This window comes from Musca autumnalis, unplaced genomic scaffold (genome assembly GCF_047663935.1).
Source record: "Musca autumnalis isolate F117 unplaced genomic scaffold, ASM4766393v1 scaffold_3, whole genome shotgun sequence".
In the NCBI taxonomy this organism is placed as follows: Eukaryota; Metazoa; Arthropoda; class Insecta; order Diptera; family Muscidae; genus Musca; species Musca autumnalis.
The window spans coordinates 167,578,361-167,601,759 of record NW_027411866.1 but is presented as its reverse complement, the minus strand read 5'-3'; the positions used below and the strand labels follow the sequence as shown (position 1 = coordinate 167,601,759).

The 23,399-nt window shown below is 35.1% G+C and overlaps 1 protein-coding gene across 3 annotated transcripts in view; it reads left to right on the top strand.

Annotated features, from left to right (window-relative positions):
• LOC141398077 (leucine-rich repeat-containing protein 20-like) overlaps window positions 1–9,871 on the top strand; it is a 40,637-nt gene extending 30,766 nt beyond the window's left edge. The window contains exons 1-5 of one of the 3 annotated variants that reach the window (XM_073975248.1): window positions 257–439; window positions 1,326–1,412; window positions 6,472–6,615; window positions 6,679–6,846; window positions 6,926–9,871. In XM_073975248.1, coding sequence (XP_073831349.1) covers window positions 406–439; window positions 1,326–1,412; window positions 6,472–6,615; window positions 6,679–6,846; window positions 6,926–7,080 — 588 coding nt within the window. In that variant the 5' untranslated portion in view covers window positions 257–405 and the 3' untranslated portion in view covers window positions 7,081–9,871. Of the gene's footprint in view, window positions 1–256; window positions 440–1,202; window positions 1,413–6,471; window positions 6,616–6,678; window positions 6,847–6,925 lie in introns of those variants that run through there. The other 2 variants (XM_073975247.1, XM_073975246.1) reach the window with 2 other exon arrangements.
• Window positions 9,872–23,399: the final 13,528 nt, after the last annotated feature.

Below are 23,399 nucleotides of genomic sequence, written 5' to 3'. Positions count from 1 at the left end.
CAGCAGGCTATTCAATATTGAGACGTATGTGGTTGAGGGTGGTTGGGATATATCGAATGCCAGAAACGTTTGCTTATTTTTTCACAGTGTACGGTGGGAAATATTGCTTATAAGAAGCTTTTTTCTCTTCTAAATCTCTTATGTTTTGCAAATTTATTGTGCGAAAATTAAAATAAATATAGCAAAAGAGAGGGTCATGTCCCCAATTGCATGGCCGGTTCATTTCTGCTAACCAAATCATTGTTAAATATTTTGCAGTGCGTTTTAAATCGTGAAAGAGAAAAGAGTTCGTGCAGAAAACAAATATTTAAAAACAGTAACAAGAAATAAATTTTATTTTCTCAAAAGAGAATTCTAGAAAGAAGTGCAATAAAGAAAATAAGAAAAGAAAACTTGACCAAAAATATGGCCCAAAATACGAAATTAGATTGGTTTGAAGGTTTACTAATGGAAAATAAAAGCAAAAAAGAATAAGAGAACTTGTTTTAGGGGTTCACACTTAGAATAATTATTTGGGTTTCATGAGAGGATTCGACAGTGGTGAAATAAATAGCAATAAACATCTACGCATTACATTTATTTAAAAGAAAACCAAATGAAACATTTATGTTATATTATATTTATTTTTTTATCATTCGAACTGTGAATGAAAATTTTGAAATAGTAATTAAATAATTCGAATTTTAAATGGAAAAAAATCGAATATTAAATATTTAAAATGAAAAATGGATTTCTCGAATTGCAAACGAAATATTTCGAATTACAAATGAATTGTTACGAAATGCATCTCATAAAGATGGAGTTTCTATTCATGCTACAAAATAACTTTATAGTGCTCTCACAAGAGTTATGACAGGTTTTCAGCTGTTAAAATAACAGAAGTTTATACAAATAATTTGGCGGTTCAACTTCCCTAGTCTTCTAAAACTCTACATGTTTAACATGGAAGAATGGAAGAAACAACTATCAAATTTTTCAATGAAGAAAGTCGTAAAATTTTATGTTAACTGTCAATTAAAAAAAATCAATTACTAAATTACTTTTATAATTTTTGTACATAAGTACATACGTATGCTACAATATTCTTCACAACTGTGCGTTATCTCACAATACGAAATTATGTTGTTTGGAGAATGTTCTCTCTATCTCTCCTCTAAAACAATATGAACAAATATTTATTTTCAAATTCCCCTTACTTACTTAGTTTTTTGTTGAGTGGGAAAGTGATCGCATGCATGTGTCGTTCTTGAACCCCTAAAAATAAGATAAAAAAGATCAATAGAATTTTTGTTAACATTGTGGTTGGTGGTGTAAATATTATTTAGGTGTCCTAAAAAAATACATAAAAATGGCTCATCAGGTAGTTAAAGTTGTAGAACGTTGTGACAACGCTAACGAAACGCAAAATCTAGGTAAAGTATGATTAATTAAAATAATAATTATTATGTAGATATTTTGTATGATGAATACAAAAGTATAATTTTAAAGGGCCTATATATGACAGAAATGAAATCTATTTTTATGTTGACGTTATATGGGTATATATGAATGAGCGTATCTTCATACATACATATTAAGGTATGAATATTTATATATGTATGTATCAATATAAGTTTGAAAAAGTGCTCACGCCGTGAGAATTAGAGACATAAAGTGCTGTCAATAGAGTTGCCAAATCTGTTTGGATACAAAGTATTTGAAAATGTAATACCCTAGACAGACGGCAGCGTTAATTTGATTTAGGAACTGCATTTATTTTTACCCTGACAGACGACAAATTCTGCATTTACGAAACAGCTGATTGCTGGTTAACATGTATTTTGTTGTTGTTTGAACTGCAAAATTTTGGTTGCACTGCATTATCTGTTTTTCCACTGCAATATCGGCCTTTGTCCTCTGTGCAAATCAATAGAATTTCCTACAGTATTGCCATATTAAAATTTAGTAAATGCAGATTAAATACTGTTCTATCTTCTGCATTAAGAATGTGGATAATGCACGAATTAATGTGCATTAAGGGAGTTAATGCAAATTAACGCTGCCGTCTGTCTAGGGTATTATAAAAGTATCTAAATAGTCATTTAATTATTGCGTTTATTTCAAATTTAAGAAGAAAGTCATTTTTATCCGATCATTATCTCACCGAAGAATATCAACTGCCCGTGAGTTTTCTAACTTTCTCCTTTAGATGAACCGGTAGAAAAACAAAACTCACTACATTCATAATCAGCCTGAATACTTCTCGCCGGGATATGCAACCATTACCGTGCTTAACAGATTAATATGCGTATGATATACTAAGAAGAACTATCAATGACATTGATCTTGTGATATGAATCAGATGAACAAAACGTTAATAAATATGCAGCCTCTTAAGGCCAACACATTTTCGGATACACTAGAGCCCCGACTTGCGACCAGAGAAACGAAACACACAAAAACAACTTTTAATACCCCAAATGAAGACCAAATAAAAATCTCAGCCATTTCGGTGGAATATTGAGGCCACAACCTTCAAATACCGGAAATAGTGAGCTGCTTCTATGGGGGCTATAGGAAGGCGTGGACTTATAGCGAATAATTGCATATGGAACATTTAATACCCCAACTGAAGACCAAATACCAAATTTCACCCATTTTGGTGGATCATTGTGGCCAAAACCCTCAAAATACCGAAAATCGGGAGGTACCGTTCTATGGGGGCTAAATCAGAACGTGGACCGATATAGCCCATTTGCAATACGAGCATCCTAGGCGTAAAATAAACTTCTATACCAAATTACGGGGAATATGTCCAACCGGGTCTTCACCATACTCAAGAAAGTCTCTCATTACAAAAAGGAATTTTCTACCCCCAAGCCTTAGTCCTATATTTTCATTAGATATATTCCATATTCAAACCCGATATATAGCCGATCTAGATGTGGAAAGTTTGGACCAAATCGATTACTCCCTTCGAGAGTTATCGTTCACACTATTTGACAGAAAAATTTTGAACTTCTGTGGGAGAGATACCTGAAGGAGCAGGTATCGTATCGGTCTGAAACGAATTTCGTACAAACATACTTGGGGTCTAAAACTATTATTTCACTGAGGGACATTTTTGGTCGTATCAAAGTGTATATACCCTAGTTAGCCTAAAGGCTGAGATATAAAAAGTGAAAACAATGTTTAAACTGTAACGACACCTCCGGCTCCGTTGGCTGAGGTTAGCTCGCGGTGGCCAGAATTCGTCAAAGAAATTTATTTGTTTCAATGACAGGAGTAAAGAGAGTTAGAGTTATAGGGGTAGATTAACCTGGTTTATTGGAAATTATGATAAGATCTAGATCCCCGTTCTCCTGTGACGTGGCTTACGACAACTCACGGCCACAGTTGTAGGTGTTGGTAGCGTGGATACTCACCTAGTTTAGATTTGCCGAGGGTTATGCACGGGCCGCCCGGCCTCCATTCTCCTGTGACGCGGCTTACGACAACTCACGGTCACAGTCCTAGATATAGATGGAGCTGGCGTGGGAAACTCATCTAGTTGGGATTTGTTGAGGGTTCTGCACGGGCCACCGGGTCTCCGTTCTCCTGTGACGCGGCTTACGACAACTCACGTTCACAGTCCTAGATTTAGATGGAGGTGGCTTGAGAAACTCACCGTCGTCGTCTTGTACAAGACTACTCAAGGTTTCCTTGCGACGGTGGCTACTCACAACTCACCGGGTCTCGGATTGTACTAAGGAGGTGGCTTAAGAAAAACTCGCCTTCTTTGTCGTGGTTTGGGGCTCCAGTTTTTCTTGTGATGGTGGCTAATGAAAACCCACCAGTGCTCGGGAGGTTCTAGGAAGGCGGCCTACGGAAACTCGCCTTATACGGCGTTCACACTCAGTTTGCACAAATTGTCAGTCGGTTCACTTCACTTTCCACTCTACTCACCTGGATTTTCTCTGGTTTCTCGTTGTTATTTGTTCACATGGTGGCGCACTTACTGATCCATCATGTAGGCTCGCCACTCCTTCTTATAGGGCCACCAGACGCCAGTTGTAACATAACGTCCTGGAGCTTACCATACAAGTTGTTGCTTCTTGTTTACATGTCCGACCTGTTTACAAGTCCTACTTGTTTACAAGTCCTACTTGTTTACAAGTCCGGCGTACCCGAAGTCAAAGCACACGAGTTGTTGCTACTTGTTTTTCAAGTCCGACGTATCCAAAAGTCGAAGCTATCGAGTTGTTACTTGTTTTTCAAGTCCGACGTACCCAAGAGTCGAAGCACGCGAGTTGTTGCTTGTTTGCATTAATGCCTATGGATACCCATAAGCATGCGCGTTTCGTTGGATGTTGCTGACGCCTATTCAGCTGTTGAGTCGATCGGTGTAAATTTTGGTGTCGCTGCTAGGACAACTGTAAGTTATTTTGCAATTTAATCGACGACACCGAGAACCTACCCAGGCAACATAAAACACAAAGTATTTGTTGAATTCAGAATACTTTACATTACATGCATTTGAATTTACATGGTGACAGTATGGCTAAAAAAAACTCATGTCGTCGGTTAACATAATCAATATTGAAGCAATCCATATTTCAATAATTACACTTTCATGCCCTCTACATTTCAATAGTAACAATTTTCATAGTTTTGTACCTTTGTCATTGTGAGTTTGTAAATATTCCAATTTCCCATTGTGATTGATTCATTGTATTTTAAAGTTAACTGACAGAATGCAACTATGTAAATAATTTATTCTACTACTCTTGTAATACAACTCATCAATTACTACTTTCGATATACCATTTTATGCAACTGTAAACTATTACCGCCCTACTATTTCTTCTCACGATTGGTACTTAAGCTAGAACAAAATTCAATAAAATCGCTCAGTTTGTGATCTACATTCTAACGCGTTACATAACCATCAGATAAGATCACAAGGAGTGGTCTCCATTCTAACACGTTATGGTAACTACCAGATAAGATCACAATGAGACAAAGTGCTCCTCCGGCAGTCAACATCAATCGTCGCTTGTGTATTATATACAATCGAAACCAGATTGTTATAATGGCGCCCAACTCGTGGCCATGTACCGCGACCATCTGTGAGTAATAGCCGAGGACAACAACAAAACCAATAGCACAGCGTAATTCTTGGAACGATCAGTTGCCGCATTCGTATCCAAAGATGACCACCGGAAGAAAATGCCTGCAGAATGAACCGCGAACCATGTTGAGAAAAAGAAGGTTGATGAATCACCAACAATGTACGTGTACGATGCAGTTTTACTCCAGGGGGAGGCAAAACACATCCACCTCTACCGTTAGTTATTCAACTTTACTCCAGGGGGAGGTTCCGGAGAAAGTCTTCAACGCCATCTTTATGCAATTACCAAAGTCTTATTGGCACAATAGCAGTTTCAACAACGAATGTTTCTCATGCAGTCCATCCTAAGCAGAAGCAACAATCCTGATGCAGGTTACAATAGAAGTTCAACAATCCGTAATTTCTGATGCTTCATCGGGACGCTTTCAGCATCAGAGGGGGAGACTGAAGCAATCCATATTTCAATAATTACACTTTCATGCCCTCTACATTTCAATAGTAACAATTTTCATAGTTTTGTACCTTTGTCATTGTGAGTTTGTAAATATTCCAATTTCCCATTGTGATTGATTCATTGTATTTTAAAGTTAACTGACAGAATGCAACTATGTAAATAATTTATTCTACTACTCTTGTAATACAACTCATCAATTACTACTTTCGATATACCATTTTATGCAACTGTAAACTATTACCGCCCTACTATTTCTTCTCACGATTGGTACTTAAGCTAGAACAAAATTCAATAAAATCGCTCAGTTTGTGATCTACATTCTAACGCGTTACATAACCATCAGATAAGATCACAAGGAGTGGTCTCCATTCTAACACGTTATGGTAACTATCAGATAAGATCACAATGAGACAATTTGTCCGTCCGGCAGTCTACATCAATCCTCACTTGTGTTTTCATAAACAATCGACACGAGATTGTTATAATATCTTATATTCACATATATATTCTCCATTTTACTGCACCATACATCAATCTGAACAAATTGATTTTTGTTCTGAACATTTCATGATTTTGAAAATTATGCAGTAAGATTTTATGATCTACCGCAACAACCCCATATAAAGGATATTGTTATTTAATTTTTGTATATTGCAATATGCTCAATTTGACTGACATTCCAGGTTTCAGTAGGTATAAGAGTCAATTTAATTGAACTTAAAATACAATTGGCCAGCACTATTTATTATACGGGATTTTTGTCCCCTTTTCCATTCTGGATTTTAATGGAAATTTTATTTTTTTGTTGTTTTTATATTAAGCTATGTACAACATGTTATTTGCACATTTTACAATTTAGTATATATTGCATCTGTTGTGTATGTAAATATTTTAAATAGTATTTTTTTTTGCATTATTTGTTTTGCAGATTTATCCGAATGTGAATTGATGCAAATACCTGATGCTGTCTATCATTTGATGCGCAACACAGAATTGAAAACTTGTGATCTCAGTGGCAATGTGATTAAGAAGATTTCACCAAAATTTGCTTTAAAGTTCACTTTAATAACAGGTATGTTTTTTGCAATATTTCTATATAACACTCTGTATTATAAACCTTACATTTTCATTTCAGAGTTAAATTTATCACACAATCATTTGAGCAAATTACCCGATGAATTGGCAGATTTAAATAATTTGGCCAAATTGAATATATCACATAATTCATTTATTGTGTTACCACCGGTGGTATTTAAAATTCCTAAGCTGCGAGAATTGGATGCCAGTCATAATGCCATAATTGGTAAGATACAAAAATAATTCAGATTTACAAGCAATTTTAATTCACTAATATTTTATTTTTTTCTTTTAATATTTTACAGAAATCGATACCGATGAAATTATAACCAGTGATAATTTAGAAGTGGTCGATCTGCGTCACAACCCTTTGGGTCGTACATGCCATCGTCGGCTAAAAAATATTCAGACACCTTTCCGTTTGGAAATATCTGAATTGAATGAAGATGAAGACTGGTAATATGTAACAACAGATAGATACATATGAAGTGTATATATGTAGATATTGTCAATGACAATGACATTTATTACAAACAAACACACAAAAAGAAATATCTCAATGTTAAGGAGGCATTATTATTTAGAAAACACATAAATACACACACCTACGCACCTAAATACTTAATATACTCGTTACACTTTTTACACAATACTAATCTTCATACAAAAATTCATTATAACACCTCAAAATTATAATTTGTTTTAGATATTTAAGCTGTCTAGATTTAAGAAATTAAAGAAAAAACTGTTTAGTTTCCATAACAAATGGAAATTAAACACATTTTATAAACGAAACACTTGCCCATACAGAATTCTTGAAAAACAAACAAAAAACGTTCAGAAGAAATTGTGTGGTTAATGGGGGGAATTATAGCGCTAAAAATATATAGAAACCAATATTGTGTCAAAGGATTTAAAAACAAACTTAGTTCGATATTTCAGACTAAAACTTAAACAAATTACTTTTAGGTCGTCCTGGAATTTTTCTTGGCTCGAACGCTGTGATATATTTTTTTAAAACTTTGGTTTTATAAAATTATTTACCTAATTATCGATCTGATAGTCCGGCCAATATAGACCCAATAAGTACTGCCCAAGTGACATAAACTCTTACATCATCTAATAGTACGTTTATATATAACCGGATTTAACAAACCCACTTGGTTTCAAATGTCAATTCCATTGGTTATATATCAAATAAATCCTCATTAAGAAGGTTAACCCTGCAAAAGGCTATAATATAAACATGGCTTAATTCTCATTGAAAAATTATTCGAATCAGTAGTGCGATTGTTTAACTCATTTTACCGACAAAAATCTGTAAAATTAAAAGAAAGGGTATATACTCTTTGACACGACCATAAACGTGCCTCATCGAAATAACGGTTTTAGACCCCAAGTATGTTTGGACGAAATTCGTTTCAGACTATTTGGAGTCGATTTAGCCATGTCCTTCCGTCTGTCTTGCTGGTTCGCACGATAACTCTCGAACTGATCAACCGATTCGAACCAAATTTTGGGTATCGTAATATTTTGTCCAAACTTAGAATAAGTTCGAAGATGGGCCATATCGGTCCACTCCTTCGGGTACCTACCCACAATAGTTCAAAATGTTTCTGTAAAATGGTGTGAACGATAACTCTTGAAGGGACCAATTGGTTTGGTCCAAACTTTGCACATCGTATATCGGTCCACTCCTTCGAGTATCTCCCACACATAATAAGGTGAATTTTTTTCAGTAGGTTGTCCTTGCCGCTACTTCTTGAGATATTAGCATAAAATCTCTATGAAACCCTCACGGCACCAACCAAAATGGCAAATCCGCAAGATAATTCTCGCAGGGAGTTTCTGATTGGTACAGACTTTACACATAATATTATTTCATCCAGTCAAGTATCAGGTTAGAATATGGGCTATATCGTTCCACTCCATCGGGTACCTCCCACACAAAATTCGGAAAAAGTGAAATTTAAGAGCTCCTCTTGCATCGTTTTGATTCTTTTTTCAGTAGGTTGTTCTAGCGGCCTCATTTACAACGGTACAATATTTTTCCGGAGTAAGTCAATACTGCCTGAAATAATGGCCCACAAGCTCCAAAACCCTGTCGGCACATATGGCTATTGAGCAAGATAACTTTAAACTTTTTCAAAAAATTTTTCCAAACTCTTTTTTTTTGGACAGTGGCTGAGGGTATATCTCCGTCAGCACAGCTGACTGATACTTTCTTACTTGTTTTTAATCACAAAGACATTGGTACTTTAAAATTTTTAGTAAGAATATCACTAAGAATTTTATTTCGAGCCGAATTAGAATTATTTGTGATCAAATTTGTTTAGGTCACCAAAATCTCTCTTTAAAAAACAATTCCTTATTAAGGGTTGCGATTCCTGAGTCATGACTATTTTAAGAGTCACATTATATACGATAAGTGTGAACCCTTGCTCTCCACCACAATTTGGCTTAATGGATTTTTTTTAATTTTATTGTATATTTTGACCTAGCCGATTTCAGGGAATATGAAATTAAAAAAATTATTAACCTCATAAATCCACAATTTCTTCGCATATAAATTATTGTACTACAAAGTATTGTATATCTGTTTTGTAAATTTAATTAATTACGCATAGAAATAAGACAAAAAAAACAAAAAACTCAAACAAAAAAACAAACGAAACAAAGAAACAAAATGTATCCAAAGATAAATTACTAACCTATTTTTGTACTTACAATGTCCCATAATACGAAAAACAAACTCATCATATGAGATTATCTCCTATTATTATTTTAATTCAATATTTTCTCTTATTATTATTTTTTTTCCTTTACAATGAACTGTGATTGTCATCTGATTAGCAAACATTTGATTTATTTCTTTTGTATAATTTTAATCATGTATGTATATATTTTTTATACACATTTATTTGTGTTTAATTATTTTCAAATAGTGAGAAAGGAACCAAGGATCTGTAATTGACAATTATTTGTTTATGTATGTTACAATTTAGAACAAAACCTATTATACATAACTAGTCACCACTATGGATCTTAAGTATTTTTGCTATACTGCCTCTCCTCAGAATTGTACTTTATATAAATGTAAATTAAGTTTTACTGTTACTATTTTTTAGTTGATTTTTTTTGTTATTTTTTATTTATTGTTTTAATTATTATTTGCTTTGTTTTAAAGTACGTAAATATATTAAATAAATTATTATTTTAATTCTTTCGTATGAAAGAAAATGACAATCAAATTAAATTGGAGTTTTAATGACAACCAAATTAGCAAATAAACTTTTTAAGCCTCAATCGTAAAGGAAAAATAAAGTCATCGAAAATAACTGAAATCGGGAAGTATCCTTTATATAGATTTGGACTAATGCGTTTGATTTTGTAGGTAAATTTGCTCATCATTAAGAATCCTAAATAACTGAAATATGGAAACACCGTTATAGTCGGTGGCTGTATCAAAACGTGGAAATGTACAGACAAATTATGGGGAAAATTTATTATAGCCCTAAAGAAGACTAAACCCTGAAAAACGATAATCGGGAGGTACGGTTCATGGACCTGTACTGAAAAATATCTGTGGAAAAGTTTTGAAGGCCCAAGAAGACTCAATACCAATCTTCGGCAATTTCGGTCTGATAATGAGGAAAGAAATGAAACTGTGGATGATAAGGAATATCGATCATCAAATCTTCAAATATTTCTTCTTATTTTACGATTTATATCAAATAATAACAGGATGAATTTGACTATAATTATTAGGTTTTTGTAGTCTTAATATGTACTTTCAGAAAATGGTCATTATATGTTGTTTGCATTTTCAGTGTTGCATAGTGTAATTGTTGTTGTTTTTTTTTTTTTTTTAATTTACCAATGCGTTATGATGTTAACAAGAAAAAAAGTAATTGTGGTTACCATTTTTAACATTTCTTATCATTTTTAATCTGCAAAGCGTCCCTTAACCCCAAACAGGAAGCACTTTTTAAGAGAGAGAGGGAGAGAGAGCAAAAATGTCGATCTCTTCTACCAAGGATACCAGACAAAGTTCTTCGGGTAATAAATGGGAACTGATTTTTCGACATTTGTCTGACGATGCATTTGTGTTGCTTGTGTATGTTCAAAACTAATGGTGGTGGGGGTTTTGTTTCTGCTGAACGATACCTAGCAAAATGTTCGATGCCAAAGATGTCATTCAATCATGGGTGCAAGTGAGCTGGCATGACATCTTTTTGGCATCTTCATCGATGAATTTTATATGAGCGTGGACCCCAAAAGATGCTATTCATTTTTGGATCCAAAGCTTGTCATTTACACCAATGCATTGTAAACACCTGCATAGATACAACTGAATATATCAGTTCCAACATTTTTCAACATTGAGTGAGTATGGATATGTAGAATGTAGTTTCAGTTACAAGTTGATACTGATACTTTTTCAAACAGGTATGATATGAGTTGGTATAGACAGAAAAAAAAGGAACATATTTGTTTATATCTGGTTTGTACAAACTGATATAAATGGATATTGGTGTGATACAATAAGTACTTATTGTATGTAGCCCAAACAAAATAGGAATTGAAATAGAGAAATTCCTACAGAGCTAAATTTTGGTGGATATGTAGAATTTGTCATTACAAATGAGGTCCTAAAAATCTCTGTCGATTCCATGCGTGCAAAGAAACTTATTCATGGTCATAGGTCATATTTTTGGTTTTTATATATCTCAAAAACTGTGAGCCTTACCAAAAAGACAACGACCGTAAAATTCTCTATAAGATATCGCGTTCCTAAAAGTCACATACCAATGATATGCACACATAAAGCACCTATAACTTATTTGACCCGAAGTCAGGTTACAAAATCCGGATAGACCTGGTGCTACTGGACCGAGTACTACAAATCAAATAAAAAATGTGAATTTCGAATTTCTTCAGAATCATTCCATAGACCAATAACAATTTCTGCACTTTGAAAACCATTAGGAATAACAAAATCGTTTAATTTGTAATGTTTGTAGCTCCTCGAAATAATAATTTAAGATCATATAAAGTGTATATGTTCTTTATCAGCCTGCTTCTACATCGATATAGCCCCATGATTGTACTTCTGTGGAAATGACTTTAATGTCCGAAGTATGTAGGAGGATAATACTTCGGTAAATGTATTGTAGGTCCATTCAGCTTGGAACAACCCCTACCTTACATAGTGACGCGTCGTTTTAAGGGCTTTTGAAAGTATTATTCTCTTAAGGTCAATACCCGACCAGAACGCCAACATTTTCGTCGGTGGTGGCGCTTCATTATAACAAAACTATTTGTGATAAATATTTAGAATATAATAAAACTATTTTTGATAAATATTCGCGTTTTCATTATTAGGTCGGAAACTTTTCTAGTAGCCCTCGTACATTCCACTCACTGAACCCAGAAACACATTCAAATTGGTGCGTTCAGTTGTAACAGCCCAGCAAACCAATCGTACCGACATCTTAACGAAATCGGAACAAAATTCGGACGATACGTCCGATGTCTGATCCGAAATCGTAACGATATCTTAACGAAAGTTGTATGAAGTAGTTGACATAATTTCGGAACGAAATGTCGGAGCGACATCGTATCGATTTCGATCCGATTTCTTAAAGAAATCTGAAGAAAATCCTTGGAAAATCGGTACAAAATCTGAACTATTTCCCCTCCGAAAAATCATTTAGAAATCGGAACGAAATCTGAACGACGTTGCTTCCGAAATTGTTCAGACGTGTCGGACATCCGACATTTGGTTTGCTAGGAGTTCATGTCTTTAATATTTATTTATCCCCTAAATAATAAAAATGTTTAAAAATGTATTTTTTATGAAATTTTCCTTAGAAGTTATTCACACAAGCCTGTTGCACCTGTAGTATCTGTTGGTATCTGTAGTATTCGAAAAATATCTGTTGTACAACAGATACTTGAGAACGATAAACCAAATAAAGTTCTCACTCGTTCATATACAACACAGAACTGTTTCTAACAGTTATGTTATTGTGAGTATACACAACCCAAACAATATCATAACTGTTACACTCATTCCCACATTTATATCATATTATATCTGTTATGTATATGATATATCTGTTTTGTTGATATAAACAGTTATACCATTGCACGTGTTTAATGCATTGACATGTCGTTTTCACCAATGCTTTGGCATGTCATTTCCACTAATGCTTTGACATGTCATTTTCCGCAACCCTTTGCAATGACATTATCATTGCGAAGAGAGTTTTAACAACTTTGGTAGTGATTTCGAGTCTCCGACAACATTAAGCCTATTGTATAATTAATCTTATATACATTAGAAACAATTTTATAAATAAAAACGCAAAATGCATTTCTATTGGATCGATGGAATGGGTTCAAATGCTGATGAAAAGATCGGATCTTTCACGATTTCCTTTGCATGGGTTTAAATGCTGATGAAAAGTTCGGATCTTTCACGACTTCCTTTGCATTGGTTCAAAAGCTAATGAAAAGATCGGATCTTTCACGACATCGTTTGAGCCAATGCAAAAGATGCCATGAAATCACGTCATCGCATGGAACCCCTTCCTTCAAATTTTGCTGGGAAAAGACGATACACTCAGTGAATTGTCCTAATTTTAACTTCTATATCGAAAATATCATAAAGGACAATCTTGTAGAGAAATTTCAATGCTACAACATTTCGTTTGGTTCCATTTTGATAGGGAATGTTGTTTCCCAGCAAAATCGTGAACATCTAAAGAACCCCTAAAAATGTGAACTTTGACCGCGATTTATTTCAAAAGCGCTTCGGCGATTTGAATGTTTGTTCATTTTTCTCATCTATGAACATTGTAGTTTCAGAATCCGCAAAAACTTCCCAGGTGTAAGCAACTTCCATTAAAATTGTTTTTCATTTTATTGACGGAAAACAATAAACCTTTCAGAAGGCAACGGGAAACCACTGAAGTATTTTCCCTTGAAAATTATACAATATGGAAACAACAACAGAAAACACACGGCCCTCAGTCTCCGGCTCAAAGAGGGTGCTAAGAATCCCCGGAGGTAAAACAAAACATAAAATGAAGATAGGAACATGGAATATTAGAAGTCTATACGAAACTGGAAAGCTGAATAACACCATAAGAGAAATGAACAGCTTAAATATAGATATATACTCGGAGTGAGTGAAACATGGTGGACAGGATGTGGAGATTTTAAATCAGAAAACACAAGAGTGTTCCATTCTGGAAATAGAGAAGGACATCATAGAAAAGGGGTGGCGATTATAACTAAAAATCATATACAGTGGTGGCCAATACATTTGCAACAAAATTGCACGTTTTAGGAATTTTTATTTAAAATATTTTTTTGAAAGTAAAATTATGTATTTTTTTGCAATTATTTATAGTTCGTTGTCTCAAATATAAGAATATAAAAAGTTTTGACAGGTTATACAACAAAAAATTTGAAAAAATATGAAAATACATAACACACCTTAAAATTTAATGGTCAAAACATATGCAACTGAACCAAATCCGATGCAAAAATCTTCAATATTTTGTAAAATATAATTTTTTTGTATGATTCAAAACATTTAAATTTGTTTTGGGAAGATTAAAAGTGAATAAAATTGTGAAATTGATATCAGTCATACGTACTTCTTCGGGGGAGTGGCGGGTCGTACGGGAGAAGCATGGATATGGGTCCAAGGGTCAATATTTTCAAAACTAATGGAAATTTCTTCACATTTAAGTTGTCAATTTAATAAAATTCCAAGTTTAGAATGCAGTTGCATAATTTATTTGCAAAAGCCAGAAGCCTGGTTATTGAAAAACATATGATCGTAGGGATTTGCTCCTTATCAGAATGATGGATACTGATGTATTGAAGTTATAACGGGCCGTATCGTTGGAAAGTTTGGATTCTATAAACTAAAACAGTTTTAGAAAGCTTATCAAATGATAACTAAACACAAAAATTGAGTATATAGACACTTCCAGAAAAACAAAACGCCGTTACCAAAAGGTAAATATTTTAAAATTAGGCTTTGCCAGTGTGCGTGTGGAATCCCAAAAAAATTTAAAAAAATGCGTTTATAATGAAGTAGGATGACAGAAACAGTTATTGAATGCTCAAATAACAAGAATACAATCAAAAGTTCAATCAGAAAATTATAAAACACTGTAGTTGTAATGTAATGTTAATCGGCTCTGGCGAGTTCTAAATGTTTTGAAAGATTTTCCTCTTGCTACCGGCGTTTCGTTTTTCTGCAAGTGTCTATATACTCAATTTTTGTGTTTAGTTATTATTTGATGAGCTTTCTAAAACTTGTTTAGTTTATAGAATCCAAAATTTCCAATAATACCGCCCGTTACAACTTCAATTCATCGGTATCCATCATTCTGATATGGACCAAATCCCTACGATCATATGTTTTTCAATACCCAGACTTCTGGCTTTGGCAAATAAATGATGAAACTGCATTCTAAACATGGAACTTTATTAAATTGACAACTTAAATGTGAAGAAATTTCCATTAGTTTTGAAAATTTTGACCCTTGGACCCATATCCATGCTTCTCCCGTACGACCCGCCACTCCCCCGAAGAAGTACGTATGACTGATATCAGTTTCACAATTTTATTCACACTTAATCCTGCCAAAACAAATAAAAATGTTTTGAATCATACAAAAAAATTATATTTTACAAAATATTGAAGATTTTTGCATCGGATTTGGTTCAGTTGCATATGTTTTGACCATTAAATTTTAAGGTGTGTTATGTATTTTCATGTTTTTTTTCAAATCTTTTGTTGTATAACGTGTCAAAACTTTTTATATTCTTATATTTGAGACAATGAACTATAAATAATTGCAAAGAAATACTTAATTTGACTTTCAAAAAAATATTTTAAACAAGTAAGCAAAGGCTATAGTCGGACGGGGCCGACAATGTGATACCCTACACCACAACCTGTAGGAATTAGCTATGTGCAACCGCCTTGCACGCTGAATGTCCGAGTTCGATTCCCTTCAAATTGTCAACGGTGGCAAAATACCCCTTAGTATTGTTGGCGATATTTCCTGAAAATTTCAGCCATGAGAAACGTCTCTACAAGTGATACCTTAGGACACGCCGTTCGGACTCGGCGATAAAAACTAGGTCACATATCAATAACATAATATGAATCCATTGATATAAGAGAAGCCTCCATTGTCTTTACTGGGATGTTTGTGGAAAAATATATAAATTATACATTTCTAAAAAAAATATTCGAACATTGGAAAATACATATTGATTAGCCCCTCCTGCTACATGTTCAAGTTGTCTTCGAATATCAAGTTCCTTTTTTGAATACACCTAAAATAAATAAATATATATACCATGCAGTTTGGTCAAATAGAATTGGGAAAATTGCGAGTTTATTGAATCTATCGTCCAAAATTGTGCACTTGTACCTCACATATGCTTCGAAAATAGAAATTAAATTTTGCATGCAAACAAATTTATAAATCCCAAAATTATTCACACTCAATTACACAGCAAAGAAGATAGTATAATTCAGCTGTGCTAACGGTAACACGAGTTTGCTTCAAAATACGTGGAATCTGTAGGTATCGTAATATGGGGCTATACAAAATCAATTTTAGTAAGCTAACTTCTGAGTTTTGAAAAAGTTTGAGAATTATTTTTTTAGATTTGTAATTTTAGTTGAAGCCGGCAGGGGTTTTTGGAACTTCTGGACTATTATCTCAGGAAGTATGACTTACCCCTGAAAAGGGACCACAATAGGGACCGAGAAAAGAACCTTCTTCAAAAAAAAACACAATTAAATAGATCCGATACGGGTCCTCAAACTGCACTTTTCCGAAATTTTGTGTGGGAGGTACTCGAAGGACGGACCGATATAGTCCATATTCCAACCTGACACATGACTGGATGAAATAACACGATGTGTAAAGTTTCGACCAATTTGCTGAAAAAAATTCAAAACTATTCGAGAGGACTCTTAAATTTCCCTTTTCCGAATTTTGTGTGAAGATGTAGACCGGCATAGTCTTAGCAGATCTATATCTAAAAGGAATAATAATATATGGAAAGTTTGGAGCAAGTCGATTGCTCACTTCACCAGTTATCGTTCACATAATTTTGAACTTTTTTGGGGGAGGTGTGGACCGACATAGCCTATATTCGAACTTAAACAAAGTTTGGGCAAAATACTACGATGTACAACATTTGGTTCTAATCGGTAGATCCGTTTGAGGGTTATAGTGCGCACCAGCCAGCTAGACATTTAGAGAGACAGATGAACGGACAGGTTTAAATAGACTCCAAATTGTCTGAAACGAATTCCGTCCAAACATGCCTGGGGTCTAAAACCAATATTTCGATGAGACACATCTTTGGTCGTATAGTGTTTGTATCCCCTTTACCCTAAATCCTGAGGTAAAAAATAGGTGGCGAGGCAACCCCATGTTGCAATATTTGTATCAAAAATCCAATTTGACAACTGAACTGAAAATTGCTGTGTCATGATAGAGACAATTTGTAGCATGGGAGAAAATTTTTGTTCTCTACACAAAACCCATTATATATTAGGTAGTAGGCCCGTTATCTAGTAGACACACTTTTGCAATTTGCATCAGGGGAAAGGTCGGTAGTTATTATTCCATATGTAGGCTACATTGCCGGTATATGCCCTCCAGGAATTAAAATATGGACCAAAAATAAAATTTGTATATTTTTCATACAAAAGCAATGGTCTATGTCACCCCCTACATAATATCAGATCATCATGCAAACTTATAGACATTTTCTTCTACCTAAACTCTTACCTCGTGCAAAATTTCGTGACTATTGAGCTATAATTGCGACCTCTACAGTGTAAATTACTACACTACAAACAAAAAACTGGATATATTAGGCTGTATCTCTGTTATCTGATCACTTACATCAACGTAATCGACATCAGTGCAAAGGTCAAGAGATCGTCTTCCAAATATAACTCAAAAGGGAAGTATGTGTCTTTAAGGAACAAATATATAAGCTGTATATTAAAATTTTTGACAATTTTCACACAAAAGTTCTGGTCCATTTAACCATCTAAATATTATCTGATCGGCATCTCAAATTGCAAGCTACTTCTTTGTCATATACTCTTACCATATTTAAAATTTCGGGTTGATCGGTCTGTTATTGCGACCTACAGAGCCGCTACAAAATTGGACAAAAATTATGTTCTTGGTCCATTTCACCCGCTAAATATTTCTCGATCATCACCAATAAGAATAGGGATCTATTCTGGCCTGAACCCGACCTCCATACAAAATTTCGTGACGATCGGTCCATAATTGCGGCCTGGAGCGTGTTTACAATTTATAATGGACAGACGGACGGACGGACGGACGGAGGGACGGACGGACACACATCTCAAAATCGCTTTATCTCGTCGAGATATGAAGATTGGTATACCACATTGGGGGTCTCCGACGAATATTTCGCGGTGTTACATGAATTTTTACCAAAACAAACTTATAATACCCTTTTCCACATTGTGGTATAGGGTATAATAATAATTCCTAAAACGTGCAATTTTGTTGCAAATGTATTGGCCACCACTGTAGGCGAATGTGTAATGAGATATGTCCCGAAGTCAGACAGAACAATGAGGATAAAAATCAATGCTAAACCTCTTAATATAAATATAATACGGGTTTTCGCACCTACACATGACTCCAGTTCGGACGAAATTGAAGAATTTTACGCTGAAATTGATGAATTAATAAAAATGACCAAACCTCATGAACTAACCATCATACAGGGAGACTTCAATGCAAAAGTTGGGAGGGACGTAGTAATAGGAATTACTGGAAAACATGGACTCGGAGTTCGAAACGAAAGAGGTGACAGACTGGTGCAATTCTGCCAAGAACAACATCTTAAAATAACAAATACCCTATTTCACCTGCACCCTAGAAGATTGTATACTTGGAGATCACCGCAAGACAATCGCGAAAATATTGTAAGAAACCAGATTGATTACATACTTATAAATAGACGCTATTGTTCATGTGTCACAAAATGCACAACGTGTCCTGGAGCGGATGTTCCCTCGGACCACAATCTTTTAGTTCTTAATCTCCGTACTAAATTAGCAGTTATAAGGCGAAAAATTAAGAAATCTAGAATTGATCTGCAAAAAATGAAAGACCCAAACGTGAAAAGGGATATTAAAGCGCAAATTAATCACAAACTTGAGGTAATAAACAGTGATGATCTGGAAAATTTATGGGATAAGCTCAAAACAAACATCACCACCACCACAAAGGAATGTCTAGGAAATACGGATAGAACCTCAAAAGAAGAATGGATCACGAACGAAACAAAGGAACTGCGGGAACAGCGAAGCCGATACAAAAATATCAACTACGAAATGTATTGGGAAATAAATAACGAAATACGAACTGCTACAAGGGCTGCAAAAACCGATCTACTTAATAAAAAATGCCAAGAAATTGAATCACTACAGAACCTGCATGATCATTTTAACCTTCACAAAAAACTAAAGGAAGCAGCTGGCGTCTATAAGCAGACTTCTACAACATTATTACTTGATGAAAATAATAAAGCAATTTTTGAGATATCAGACAAGAAAAGGGTATGGAAAAATTATGTAATGAGATTATTTAATGATGAAGGAAGAACCCCATATGAAGAAATACAAATCAATCTGACTGGGACACAGATAACTAAGAACGAGGTAGAATACGCACTCAACGCTCTTAAGGAGAATAAAGCATCAGGCCCTGACGAAATTCCCTCAGAGGTACTGAAATTGATAGATGGAGATAATATAAACCTACTCGTAAAACTCTTTAATCACGTATATGATACTGGAAAATACCCGTTAGACTGGCTTTAATCAAGGTTCATTACTATACCAAAAAGGAACAACGCCAAAAGGTCGAAGAATTTAGGCTTATAAGCATTATGAGTCATGCATTAAAAATATTCCTGCGCGTAATACATAGACGTATATACTCTAAGTGTGAACTGTCAATGGGAGCCACTCAGTTCGGTTTTAAGGAAGGAATGGGAACTAGGGAAGCTCTACTAAGCATTCAAATATTAATACAGAAGTGCCGAGATGTACATAAAGATGTATATATGTGTTTAATTGACTATGAAAAAGCCTTTGACACCGTCCTTCATGATAAGCTAATGCACATCCTCACAACGATTGGAATAGATGATAAAGAAATACGATGTATAAAAAACCTATACTGGAATCAAACTGCATATGTTGACATTGATGGTGAATTGACTGAGGAATTTTCAATTTCAAAGGGCGTCCGACAAGGTTGTATACTCTCTCCGCTACTATTTAATATATATTCCCAGATGATATTTATGGAAGCCATAGAATCGGAGAAAATTGGCATAAGCATATACGGAACACTTATTAATAACATACGATATGCAGACGATATAACACTATTAGCTGGTAGCATATCTGGACTTCAGAAGTTAATCGACAATCTTACACACGTAAGTGAAACGTATGGACTTAAAATCAACACTAGGAAGACTAAATACATGGTAATTAGTCGAAATAACTTACCTAGCAACATTAATTTAAAGATTAACAACTCCGAAATTGAAAAAGTCAAAACCTTTAAATATCTGGGAATCAGTATAAACGACAAATGGAATATATCCAATGAAATAAAGTGCCGTATAGAGATGGCTAGAGACGCCTTCTATAAATACTACAAAGTACTAACGAGTCACGACATTGGTATCCAAACAAAACACAGATTTATAAAATGTTACGTGTGGTCTGTTCTTTTATATGGCGCAGAAACTTGGACGCTAAAAACAAGCGACATGAAAAGACTCGAATCCTTTGAGATATGGATATAACGAAAAGTTCTAAAAATACGGTGAACAGACCGAAGTTCTTAGGAAAATGAATGCGAATAGGGAGCTAATAAGAACTATCAAAAGCCGAAAAGTGTCATATCTGGGACACATCATGAGAAATAACAAATACAAAATACTGCAAAACATTATCAAAGGAGTGATTGAAGGAAGACGAACCAGGGGCAGAAAAGAACTCTCCTGGCTGTAAAATATCCAAACCTGGACCGGACTCCAAGACGAAAGAAGCCTTCTAAATGCTGCGAGAAATAGAGATCTTCAATTAATATGAAATGTTCTAAAATATTCACTTTATCACTTAAAATTGTAAAAATATTGTATAATCGCATATATCCGAACATCGGATGTGCAAATAAAGAAGAAGAAGAAGAGTTCAGAAATGAATAGTGATGTGATGAACTTTGCATTGAATTTATAGCAATTTCAATGCCGAAAAATTTACTTATATTGTTTTTTCCAGAAAAAATATGTTTAAGCTAATAAACAAATAACACTATTCTTCAGATTTTACAGCATCTTCTGGCGACAAAAATGGTTGACCATGCATTTTTTTCTTGATAAACGGGAAGTCATTGGGTGCCAAGACATGGCTGTACGGCGGATAATCCATGAATTCCACGATGTGTGAGAGCTCGCATTGTCATGGTGCACAATGATTCGTCTTTTTGGTTAGTTTTTTGAAATACTCAGAAGACTTCAGGCGAACAAACAGTAGTGTACCACTCAGAATTAACCGCCCTATGCTCCTCAAGCCGTATAGTAGTCACATGGTAAGCTTAGCCGAAGAAACGGGCGACCATATGCTTCGAAGTGTTCACGCACAGCTTAATTTGTTTCAGGCACAACGGCCGTTTTTTTACGACCCTCACGACTTTCGTTTTATAGCTGGTGTCGGCCAAAATTGAATTCATTAAACCAGTTTTTCATAGTTCTCTGGGATGGTAATTTATCGACATTCAACAATTTAATTTGAACAATGCACTCTTGCCGTGATTATCCACGTCAAAAGTTGTGAAAAATGAGCACACGAAAATGTTCAGAAGTAAATTCCATTTTTTCTTTGAAAAGTGATTTTTTCAAGTCGCTGTATGTCAAACGTTTAGGCGAAAAACTGTCAAACTTTCCAAAAAAAAATGTCAAATGGCGCCTGGCAACACGAATTTCGAGTCGATACCATCGGGTTGGTCTTGTCGCCGTTTACTGTCAGACCCGCTTTAACAGATTCTCTTTCATCCTTCTTTATACCCTCAGCATTTATGCTAACGAGGGTATATACATTTTCATACGGGCAAAATGTGCCTCATCGAAATAATGGTTTTAGACCCCAAGTATGTTTGGACGAAATGTGTTTCAGACAATTTGGAGTTGATTTCACAATGTCCGTCCGTCTGTCTGTCTGGCTGGAGCGCACGATAACTCTCGAACGGACCAACCGATTCGGTTTAAAATTTGGCTTTCCTAATATTTTGTCCAAACTTAGTTTAAGTTCGGAGATGAGTTATATCGGTCCACTCCTTCCGGTACCTCCCCCACAAAAGTTCGGAAAATTTCTACCAGACTTAGATGATGTTCCAATATGGACTCAATCGGTCCACTCCTTCGGGTACCTCCCACACAAAATTTCGGAAAAGTTCAGTTTAGGACCTGCTCTCGAATGGTTTTGATTTTTGTTGTAGCAACTTGTGTTCACTGCCCCCCATAAGACGGTATAAGTTTCATCGGGGGCAAGTCCATACTTCCTGAGAAAATAGCCGGAAAGGTACAAAAAACCCTATGACACCGTGTGTAGTGGTTGAAGCGCAAGATAACTCTCGAACGGATCTGCCGATTTGGTCCGAATTATGGGATTCGTAATATATTGTCTAAACTTAGTTTAAGTTCGAAAATAAGTTATATCGGTCCAACCCTTCAGGTACCTCCCCCACAAAAGTTCAGAAATGTTCGGAAAAATTGTGCGCACGATAACTATTGAAGGGAGTGACCGATTTGGTCCATACACATCCAAATATATCTACCAGATATAGATGAGGTTCGAATATGGACTATATTTGTCCACTACTTCGGGTAACTACCACACAAAATGTCATATAAGTTTACTTTAAGACCTGCTCTCGGATCACTTTGATTTTTGTTGAAGCAACTTGAAAGTTTTTTTCAAGGCCAAATCCATACTTCTTGAAAAAACAGCCCGAAAGGTGTTGAAACCCCCTATTTCACCATAGTAGTGGCTGGAGAGCACAAAAACTCTCGAACTGATCATCGGATTTGGTCCAAAATTTGGCCTTCGTCCTATTTTGTCCAAACTTGGTTTCAGTTCGAAGATGGGCAATACCGGTTCCCACCTTCAGGCGCTTCCCCCCAATATTTAAAAATGTCACTAAAATGGTACGCATAATATATCTTGAGCGGGATAACCAATTTACCTTCTGGCTCATATCGGTCCTCTCTTTAGGTACGTCCCGCACAAAAGTTCAACATTTGTGTCTAAGTGTTCGAAGGTCCTTTGGAAATGTATACCCATGCTGCTCATTGTGGTCCTGTTTGCATCGATATTATGTTTTCCGTGGACAAGGCATACTGGTCAAAACTGAAATGACTAGCGGGAGCGATATCTATCGAAAATATATGACTTCCAAAATAAGATTCACTTCCATAATGGACTATGTCGGTCCATTTCCTCCGCAACACTTTTGAACTTTAATCCTAATCCACATAGTTTTGAAAACCCCCTAAATACATAAGTTTTTTGAGAAAAAAAGTGTTTCAATTTATACAGGCTGAGGATATATCTCTGTCAGCAAAGCTGACTGAAACTTTTTTACTTGT